The 11571-nt window shown below is 40.2% G+C and overlaps 1 protein-coding gene across 2 annotated transcripts in view; it reads right to left on the bottom strand.

Annotated features, from left to right (window-relative positions):
* ITGAM (integrin, alpha M (complement component 3 receptor 3 subunit)) overlaps positions 1 to 11571 on the bottom strand; it is an 83475-nt gene that overhangs the window by 21155 nt on the left and 50749 nt on the right. The window contains exons 13-14 of one of the 2 annotated variants that reach the window (XM_011982524.1): positions 9309 to 9449; positions 9009 to 9221 (exon numbers count right to left, since the gene is read on the bottom strand). In XM_011982524.1, the coding sequence (XP_011837914.1) occupies positions 9009 to 9221; positions 9309 to 9449 (354 nt within the window). The remainder of the gene's footprint in view (positions 1 to 9008; positions 9222 to 9308; positions 9450 to 11571) is intronic. The other variant, XM_011982526.1, reaches the window with a different exon arrangement.

Below are 11571 nucleotides of genomic sequence, written 5' to 3'. Positions count from 1 at the left end.
AAAGATGTTCTGAATAAATTATAGTCTGGCGGAGTGCAGTGGCTCACACCTGGAATCCCAGCACTTTGGGAGGCCAAGGTGGGAAGATCACTTGAGCCCAGGAATTGGAGACCAGCCTGGGAAACATAGAGAGACCCTGTCACTGCAAAAGAAATTTAAAAATTAGCCAAGCATGGCAGCATACACCTGCAGTCACAGTCAGGAGGCTGAGGCAGGAGGATCACATGAGCCTGGGAGGTCAAGGCTGCAGTGAGCCATGATTGCACCACTTCACTCCAGCCTGCGTGACAGACCAAGACCTTGTCTCAAAAAAAAAAATAATAATAAATACATTTTAATCCAGTGTCTGGATTAAAGACATTTTAGTGTCTTTTTTGAAAACAAAAATTACATGTAATGTTACATTCTTGCCTGTTCTGTTGACAGCATTAATTGATCCATTGAATTTCTTTTCCTTTTTTTTTCTTTTTGTGACACAACTTTTAGTCTCACTTGCATTTATGTGTGTTTTTCAGACCACAATTAATAATTATATTGAAAATGTAGCAGCAATTGTCTTGAAGTATGTTCACATATTATTGGACACTAACACTACATTGGACTCACTTGTGTGAACTCACTGTTAAACATGATTTAAAAGCCATTAAGAGTACCTTGCAGCCAGGCATGGTGGCTTACACCTGTAATCCCAGCACTTGGGGATGCTGAGACAGGCAGATCACAAAGTCAGTAGTTCAAGACCAGACTGGCCAATATGGTGAAACCCCATCTGCACCAAAAATACAAAAATTAGCTGGGCATGGTGGCACATGCCTGTAATCCCAGCTACTCAGGCGGCTGAGGCAAAAGAATCTCTTGCCCAGGAGGCAGAGGTTGCAGTAAGCCAAGGCCATGCCACTGTACTCCAGTGTGGGCAACAGGGCAAAATTCTCCATCTCAAAAAAAAAAAAAAGAGAGCTTACCTTGCATTAGCACTCTTAAAAATGCTAATAGACATCACCGTTAGCTGTGAAGGTTTGAGTTTCATATGTCCACACTGATATTCTTATCAAAAATTTCTACATTAGCTTCAAATATTCAGTTTAAAACTCAAACTTTGAGATTTTTGTAGTTTTTAGTTGGTTCATTTTGAAAATTTAATATGTTGATGGAAGTTTTAAATTATCATCATTATTTTACAAAATGATGGAGGAGGAGCTAAAAATCCTTGTTAGTTAAGAGAATTATGAAGGGTCAAAAAACTTCCTCATTAGGACACAAGGAAAAAGGATGGCCTGCTAAATCATGCAAAAATGCTTTTTGGTACCTTGGATTAGTCATATAATAGCTATAGCAAGAAATAGATACCATGAACAGACCAATAACAAGCAGAGAGATTGAATCAGAAAGAGCCCAGGACCAGAAGGTTTCACAGCTGCATTTTAACAGACATTCAAAGAATTGGTACCAATGCTATTGATGCTATTCCAAAAGACGGAGAAAGAGGGAATCTTCCCTAAATCATTCTATAAAGCCGGTGTCACACTAATACCAAAAACAGAAAAGGACATAACAAAAAAAAGAAAACTACAGAACAATATCCCTGATGAACATAGAAGCAAAAATCCTCAACAAAATACTAGCTAACCAAATCCAACAGTACATCAAAAAGATAATACATCACGATCAAGTCGGTTTCATCCCAAGGACGCAGGAATGGTTTAACATATGCAAGTCAATAAATGTGACATATCACATAAACAGAATTAAAGACAAAAACTATGTGATCATCTCAATAAATGCAGAACAAGCATTTGATAAAATCCCTTTATGATAAAAATAAAGCTTTCAGTAAATTAGACATAGAGGGGACTTATCCCAAAATAATAAAAGCCATATCTGACAAACCCACAGCCAATTTCAGATTGAAGGGGGAAAAGTTGAAAGCATTCCCCCTAAGAACTGGAACAAGACAAGGATGCCCACTTTCAGCACTTCTATTCGACACAGTACTGAAAGCCCCAGCCAAACCAATCAGGCAAGAGAAAGAAACAAAGGGGTCCAAACTGGAAAAGCGGAAGTCAAACTAGAGCTGTTTGTCAATTATATGATCGTTTACCTAGAAAATCCTAAAGGCTCATCCAAAAGATTCCTAGATCTGATAAACAATTTCAGTAGTCTCAGGTTACAAAATCAATGTATGCAAATCAGTAGCACTGCTGTACACCACCAACAACAAAGCTGAGAATCAAATCAAGAACTCAATCTCTTTTATAACAGCTACAAAAATAAAATAAAATACCTGGGAATATAGTTAACCAAGAAGATGAAGCTCCATACAAGGAAAACTACAAAACACAGCTGAAATAAATTATAGATGACACAAACAAATGGACACATGCTCATGGATAGGAAGAATCAATATTGTGAAAATGACCATACTGCCCAATCTACAGATTCAATGCAATTCCCATCAAAATACCAACATCATCTTTCACATAACTAGAATAAAACAATCCTAAAACTCATATGGAACAAAAAAAGAGCCCAAATAGCTAAAGCAATGCGAAGCAAAAAGAACAAATCTGGAGGCATCACAGTACCAGACTTCAAATTATACTACAAGGTTATAGTTACCAAAACAGCATAGTATTGGTATAAAACTAGGCACTTAGACCCATGGAACAAAGTAAAGAACCCAGAAATAAAGCCAAATACTTTCAGCCAACTGATCTTTTACAAAGCATACAAAAACAAATTGGGAAAAGGACACCCTATTCAGTAAATGTTGCTGGGAAAACAGGCAAATCACATGTAGAAGAATGAAACTGGATCCCCTTCTCTCAACTTATACAAAAATCAACTCAAGATGGATCAAAGACTGAAATCTAAGACTTGAAACCATAACAATTCTAGAAGATAACATTGGAAAAACTCTTCTGAACATTGGTCTAGGCAAATAATTCATGACTAAGACCCCAAAAGCAAATGCAACAAAACCAAAAATAAATAAATGGGACCTAATTAAACTAAAAAGCTTCTGCACAGCAAAGAAATAATCATCAGAGTAAACAGACAACTCACAGAATGCAAGAAAATATTTGCCAACTACGCATCTGATAAAGGACTACTATCCAGAATCTATAAAAAGCTCAAACAAATCAGCGAGGAAAAACAAATAATCCCATCAAAAAGTGGGCAAAGGATATGAATAGACAGTTCTCAAAAGAAGATATACAAATGGCCAACAAACATATGAAAACAATGCTCAACATCACTAATCATCAGGGAAATGCAAATTAAAACTACAATGAAATACCACCTTACTCCTGCAAGAATGGCCACAACTAGAAAGTCAAAAAACAATAGATCTGGCATGGATGTGGTGAAAAGGGGACACTTTTACACTGCCAGTGGGAATGTAAATTAGCACAACCTCTATGGAAAACAGTAAGGAGATTCCTTAAAGAACTAATAGTAGATCTACCATTTGATTCAGTAATCCCACTACTGGGTATCTACTCAAAGGAAAAGAAGTCATTATATGAAAAAGATACATGAACATGCATGTTTATAGCAGCACAATTCACAACTGCAAAGATACGGAACCAACCAACCTGTGGTACCCATCGACCAATGAGTGAATAAAGAAAACATTTTTTATATATATACACACACACATATACACACACACACACACACCATGGAGTACTACTCAGCCATAAAAAGGAACGAAATAATGTATTTTGCAGCAACTTGGATGGAACTGGAGGCCATTATTGAAGTAACTCAGGAATGGAAAACTAAATATATGTTTTCATTTAAAAATGGGAGCTAAGCTATAAGGATGCAAAGACAAGAGTGATACAACGGACTTTGAGGACTTGGAGAAGGGGAGTCTGGGAGGAGGTAAGAGACAAAAGACTATATATTTGGTACAGTGTACACTGCTTTGATGGCAGGTGCACTAAAATCTCAGAATTCACCACTATAGAATTCATCCATGTAACCAAAAAACACTTGTACTCCAAAAAGCTACTGATTTTTTTTTAAATCATATAACTATAGTTCACTCAGTACTTGCTTAAATTTTAGATAATAACTATAGTCCATTCAGTACTTGCTTAAATTTTAGAAAAGCTATATAAATTACTGGTATATAACTTGAAGATTGCTCTGGCTGGGCGCAGTGGCTCACATCTATAATCCTAACACTCTGAGAGGCCGAGGCAGGAGGATGGCTTAAGACCAGAAGACCAGGCTGGCCAACATAGTGAGACTTCATCTCTACAAAAAATTGAAAAATTAGCCAAGCGTGGGGGTGCACACCTATATTCTCAACTACTTGGGTGGCTGAGAAGGGAGAATTGCTTGAGCCCGGGTGTCAAGGCTGCAGTGAGCTGTGATCTCGTCACTGCACTCCAGCCTGGGCAACCGAGGGAGACCCTGTCTCAAAAAAATAAAAAGAAAGCGACAGAGACAGAGAGAAAGAGAGAGAGAAAAAAAGAAAGAAAGAAAGAAAGAAAGAAAGAAAGAAAGAAAGAAAGAAAGAAAGAAAGAAAGAAAGAAAGAAAGAGAGGATTGTTCTTCCTTAAGAAAGAGAGAGAAAGAGAAAAAGAAAGAAAAGATTGTTCTTCCTTAAGAAAGAGATAGAAAGAGAGAAAGAAAAGATTGTTCTTCCTTTAAGAAAGAAAGAAAAGAAGAAAGGAAAGGAGAAAAGAAAGAAAAGAAAAGATTGTTCTTCCTTTGGCTAATTAAGTAATGCCCTCACAGCACTAGATTGCATGGTGCACTTACTGGATAAACTCAATAGTGCCTCTAGTTGGGTTGATTGAGGATGTCTGAAAAGTGCTCACAGAGCCCAATGCCTGCTATTGCACAACAGATGAACATTTTCCTTTCTACACTGAGAATTTTCTTCTGTTTTTAGTGTGGTTTATTTTTGGCTCAGAAATAGTTGCTGTGATGAAAATATTCCTTTGTTAGAAAAGACAGTAGCTACAACATCGTTTTGAAAGAACCATGAGCATGAGCTATTTTTAAAAGCCATAAGAAGTGGTTTGTTTATTTGTCAGGGTTAATTCTTGATTATGTTAACACTGTTTTATGATAAGGTGACTTTTTTAGATTCAAGTCAAAGAAGTTCTCTATTTTTATCATTACAGATCACAGTCACGACCTAGTGAGTTCTGCATACTGACTCATGTACTGAAACCTTAAATAAGTTAGCAAGAAAAGCAATAGTTTTCTGAAGCCATGATATGGGTGATGCACAGTTCATACTCAGATTATAATAAAGCTCTTCATAATTGTGAATTATAGAACACTACTTTTTATAAAACCATATTTTTAGGGATATTTAGGAGTGATATAGAACTGGTAAATTAGTAAAATAAGTTTTACTGGATTTTTGTATATAATCATCTCTAGTACTCTGGAAATTGAGGATTCATTATGCTGTGATCAACTTCAAATACTTTTTAGTTCCAAATATATGAGTTAATAAAACTTGCTTTTACGAGTATGTGCCAAATTGGGCAACATCAATGGATTTTCTAAAACGAATGTAAGTGTCTTTCATTTAATGTTATTTGACTCTAATAAAATGCAGGATTTTGTATATATAAATGACAAAGTTATAGTACTTAAAATAGTATGGTACTAGCATAAAGATAGACATATAGACCAATGGAACAGAATAGAGAGCCCAGAAATAAACCCATCCATATGGGTCCAACTGATTCTCCAAAATAATACCAAGAATACACAATGGGTAAAAGATACTCTCTTAGATAAGTGGTACTGGGAAACTGGATATACGAATGCAAGATAATGCAACTTGACTCTTACATCACACACAAAAATCAATTAAAAATGAATTAAAGACTTCAATGAAAATGTAAAACATCTAGAATAAAACTCAGAGGAGAAGCTGTAAAGATGGTGGTTTGAGCAATGAGTTTATGGCTATGATACCAAAAGTACAGGCAACAAAAATAACCAAATCTGACTGCATCAAACCAAGTGAGACTTCTACAGAGCAAAGGCAACAATAAGCAAAGTAAAATATAACCTACAGAATGGGAGAGAGTATTTGCAAACTATGTATCTGATAAGGGGTTAATCTCCAAAATACATAGTGAACTCATACAACTCAATAGCAAAATATCTAATAACTTTTTTTTGAGACACGATCTCCCTCTGTCTCCCAGGCTACAGTGCAGTGGCACAATCTCGGCTCACTGCAACCTCCGCCTCCCGGGTTCAAGTGATTCTGCTGCATCAGCCTTCCGAGTAGCTGGGATTACAGGCCACCACAGCCCAGCTAATTTTTGTATTTTTAGTGGAGATGAGGTTTCACCATGTTGGCCAGGCTGGTCTCAAACTCCTGACCTCAGGTGATCCGCCTGCCTCGGCTTCCCAAAGTGCTGGGATTACAGGCATAAGCCACCGCGCCTGGCCTTAATAACTTGATTTAAAAATAGACTTAAGGGCTTGAAGAGACATTTTTTTCAGACACAAAAATGCCCGATAGATACGTGAAAAGATGCTCAACATCTCTAATCATCAGGGAAATGCAAATCAAAGCCACAATGAAATATCACTTGCACACCTGCTAGCCTGGCTATTGTCAAAAAAACAAAAGACAAGTGTTAGTAAATACATGGAAAAATCGGAACCTTTGCACACTGTTGGTGAGAATGCAAAATAGTGCAGTCCCTAGGGAAAACAGTATGTAAGTTCCTCAAAAAATTAGAAATAGAACTACCATATGATTTAACAATCTTCCTTCTGGTTATTTATCCAAAGGAATTGGGATTATGATCTCAAAGAGATAGGAACATGCCCATGTTCATTGCAGCACTATTCACAATAGCCAGGATGTGAAAACAACCTAAATGACTATCAACAGATGAGGGATTTTTTTCCTCCCCTCTCTACCAGGAAATGATGGATTTTTTTAATGTGGTATATACACACAGTAGGATACTATTCAGCATTAAAAAAGAAAGACATCAGCCTGGGCAACATAGGAAGACCCCATCTCTACAAAAAATAAAAATAAATTAGACAGACAGAGTGGCATGGGCCCACAGTCCCAGCTACTCAGGAGACTGAGGTGGGAGGGTCGCTTGAGCCCAGGAGGTTGAGGCTTCAGGGAGCCATGTTTGCACTGCTGCACTCCAACCTGCATGACAGAACAAGACTTTGTCTCAAAAAAAAAAAAGAAGAAGAAGGAGGAGGAGAAGAAAAAGAAGAAAGATATTCTTTCATTTGTGACAACATGGATGAACCTGGAGGACATTATTCTAAGTGAAATAAGCCAGTCACAGAAGGATAAATATGGCATGGTTTCACTTATATGAGTTATCTAAAATAGGCAAACTGGCCAGGTGCAGTGGTTCACGCCTGTAATCCCAACACTTTGGGAAGCCAAGGCAAGTGGATCACTTGAGCCCAGGAGCTCAAGACCAGCCTGGACAACATGGCAAAACCCAGTCTCTACAAAATATACAAAAACTAGCCAGGCATGGTGGTGTATGCTTATAATTCCAGCTACTCGGGAGGCTGAGACGGAAGAATCGCTTGAACCCAGGAGGTAGAGGTTGCAGTGAGCCGAGTTGGTGCCACTGCACTCCAACCTGGGCGACAGAGTGAAACTTCGTCTCAAAAAATAAAAAAATAAGATAACCAAACTCATTGAAGCAAAGAATACAATGGTGGCTGCCAGGGGCTGGAGAACAATGAGGAGTTGCTAATCAATGGGTATACATTTTCAGTATGCAAGATGAAGTTCAAGAGATCTGCTGTACAACATTGCACCAATAGATGACAGTATTACATTGTGCATTTTAAAATCTGTTAAGATTTTAAATAAAAAAACTTTTAAACATAAAGAAAGAAAAACGTGAGGCTGGTAAAAACCCAGAGACCAGAGGCCAGAAGACTAGATGGTCTCAGGTGGCTATGGTGGGAAAGAGGATGGCACAGGAAAGATGGAACCGACTGTAAGGGTCCCACTAGACAGTGAGCTCCACCTGGCAGGAGACAGAAAGCCAACTTACAGAGGAAAACAGTTGTCAGGGCCAGAATATAGGGAGACAAGTCATCAGAATGGGCTCCATGCTTTGCAAGACTCAGTGCAAAAAAATGTAGGACCCCTTATTGAAAAATTATTAAGAATTGAAGATGGCAATAGCAGAGCATGAAGCGAAGCACAGGGCCCTTCTGAAAGAGCGGCACGTGTGACTGCACAACTCCACATCTGTGAAGTGTGCAATACTGTAAGGTGGCCAACCTCATAAGTTTCCCAGGATGTGGGATTTCAGTGCTAAATCTGGGACAGAGCTAGGCAAACTAGAGCTCTTGGTCACCTTACCAGGACCAAGATTCAGAAGAAAGGAATGCCTGCATCCCAATACTGCTAGCTTGCCATGTGCCATCGCTGGGCCTTGCTCTACTCATCTACAAAGTGGGAGTGATGAGGCTATCATGTACCTCCTATTGCTGTAGAAATAATCAATCTGGAACTAAGAGTCTTTGAGATTTTTGTGATGTGTGTGTGTGTGTGTGTGTGTGTGTGTGTGTGTGTGTGTGCCTGCACGTGCAAGTCTGACTCTGTCACTCCGGCTGCTGGAGTACAGTGGTGTGACCAGGGCTCACTGCAGCCTCAACCTCCCAGGCTTAAGCAATCCTCCGGCCTCAGCCTCCAGAGTAGCTGGGACCATGGGTGTGTGCTACCACACCTGGCTAATTTTTTTTTCTTTTTTTTTTTGGAGAGATGGGTTCTCACTATATTGCCCTGACTGGTCTTGAACTCCTGGGCTTAAACAATCCTCCCAACTCAGCCTTCCAAAGTGCTGGGATTACAGGCATGAGCCACCAGGCCCAGTCACATGTTATTATTTTTGAAGGTTCTGAAAGGAGTACTGTGAGAACTTATCTAGCAGCTGTGGGCACACTGAATTAGAAGGAGAAAGATCAACAAAGAGGCTACTGTCATGGCAAGGACAGTGATCAGGTCTCACCTGGCTATGGGAGGGGCTGATGCCAAATCCTGAGGTTCCATGAAACAGGTAAACAGCACCCTGGTTGTCCTCCTCTCCTGGGGCCCCAATGGCCACATCCGTCAGCTTGTCTCCATTCACGTCCCCCAGCACTGTTAGGGCTGCCCCAAAGCGGCCCCAGGGTTGGCCCTGCTCCCCGTAGAGAACAGCATCACACTGCCACCGACCCCTCTGCTAAACACAAACAGTATCAGGCACAAACTCAGGCGACCCCACCACCCACACCAGGCCCCACCCAGCCCAGGTCCCATCGCCACTCACCGCCCTGGGCAAGGGGCACACAGACACCTGGCCCCCTCGGGTCTGCTCATAGTAATAGGGGGCCCCGATGAGGACAAGGTCAGTGCTGCCGTTGCTGTCCACATCCACGGAGCAGAGGGAGGCCCCGAAGTAGGCGCCGATCTGAAAGAGACAGGGCCATAATCACACACCTCTTCCCACCTAAAGCAGATGTGGGGGTTTTCTCTCTGTGAAGAAAAGTTATGTCTGCTGGAGAATCCCTCTGGAGATGTGATCTGCTATATGGTTCATGATAAATTATCATTTGAATGTGCTACCAGCTAAAGGAACCTATATAATAAGCCTGGCAGAGTGGTTTCTGCCTGTAATCCCAGCTACTCAGGAGGCTGAAGGGGGAGGATCCCTTGAGCCAAGGAGTTTAAGGTTGTAGTGAGCTTTGTCACCATTGCACTCCAGCCTGGGCAACAGAGCAAGACCCCAACCTCTAAGTGTGTGTATATATATATGTATACACACATATATATATATATGTTTTTAATAATTTAAAAGATAAAGAATAAAGAAGCCTATAGTAGAGTCAATGAGCAGTGCGTGAGGATTTACCCCAGATGGTATTCCTGGGAGATTATTAAGGCAGCAAAGAAGGATTTGGGTTGGAAAATACAGATAGAAAATTCTAGAAGAGCAGACAGAATACCACCCTTTCAATATATTAGGAATCTTAGGGGGGGTAAAAAGTCAAAGTTGGCACTCTAAGAAGGCTAATAACTGACTTAGATTAAAAATAACTATTGCTACCCAGGAATATTTGTTGTGATATTAAGAAATGCTGTTTACCCACAAGTAAAAAGATGTATCGAATATCTTCAAGGTCAATATGTAGAATTCATCCATAAGATTCACCTATTTAATCACCCATTCATTCATTCATTCATTCATTCATTCACCAAATGTGTTTCTTATTGCTAAGCACACAGCTGGGTAATAGAGAAACAGCGCCTTCCAGGGCCTGAGCTCAGTGCAGCCAGGTGGAGGGGAGGAGAGTAATCGATGGATTAACAGGGAGATGTGTACAGCAATTTCAAACTGGGACAAGTTCTAGGAAGGGAATGTGCAGGGGACATCATGCCACGGCTCTGCAAAGTGATTTCTGCCTCATACACCATTGAGGGATGATTCATTGATAATTCAATACAGGCATTTAAGCTTTATCCTAAAGTCAACAGAATTTTTATTGTTTTTTAGGTCAGATTTATTGGGGAAGAGTTTACATACAATAAAATTCAGGCTTTTAGTACATAGTTTTATGAGTTTTGACAAACATACAAAGTCATATAACTGGCCGGATGCCTCCCAGCACTTTGAGAGGCCAGTGGGTGGATCACCTGAGGTCAGGAGTTTGAGACCAGCCTGGAAATCATGGTGAAACCCCATCTCTACTAAAAATACAAAAATTAGCTGGGCATGGTGACTGTAATCCAGCTACTTGGGAGGCTGAAGCAGGAGAATTGCTTGAACCCAGGAGGTGAAGGTTGCACTCCAGCCTGGGCAACAGAACAAGACTCTGTCTCAAAAACAATAAAGTCATATAACCAACACCACAGTCAAAACAGAAAATAGCTTCTTCATCCCCAAAATATTCCCTTCTGCCCCATCATAGTCGATCTCTCCCCTCCAACTACCAACATCTGGCAACCACTCAACTGTTTTCTGCTCTTATTGGCTTTTCTGGAATGTCATATAAATAGAATTATATTGTATGTGGCCTTTTTAATTTGGCTTCTTTCACCTACAATAATGCATTTAAGATTCATCTGTGTTGTCGCATGTATTAGTAATTTGCTCTCTTTTATTGCTGATTAGTATTCCCATTGTATAGGTGTGCCACAGTTGGTTTATCCATTTCTTAGTTGAAGGACATGTTGGTTTTTTCTAAGGGGTGATTATTAATAGAGCGACCAGAAACGTTTGCATACAGGTTTTCATGTGGACATCTGTTTTCATTTCTCTTAAGTAAAGGCTTAGGAGGCTGGGCGCAGTGGCTCACACCGGTAATCCCAGCACTTTGGGAGGCTGATCACGAGGTCAGGAGATCAAGACCATCCAGGCTAATACAGTGAAACTCTGTCTCTACCAAATATAGAAAAATTAGCCAGGCATGGTGGCGGGCGCCTGTAGTCCCAGCTACTTGGAAGGCTGAGGCAGGAGAATGGCGTGAACCCAGGAGGCGGAGCTTGCTGTGAGCCAAGATCATGCCACTGCACTCCAGCCTGGGCAACAGAGT

Source organism: Mandrillus leucophaeus, unplaced genomic scaffold (genome assembly GCF_000951045.1).
Source record: "Mandrillus leucophaeus isolate KB7577 unplaced genomic scaffold, Mleu.le_1.0 Scaffold24, whole genome shotgun sequence".
Lineage (NCBI taxonomy): Eukaryota > Metazoa > Chordata > Mammalia > Primates > Cercopithecidae > Mandrillus > Mandrillus leucophaeus.
The sequence above is the reverse complement of the archived record's forward strand: the minus strand, read 5'-3'. Positions and strand labels throughout refer to the sequence as shown.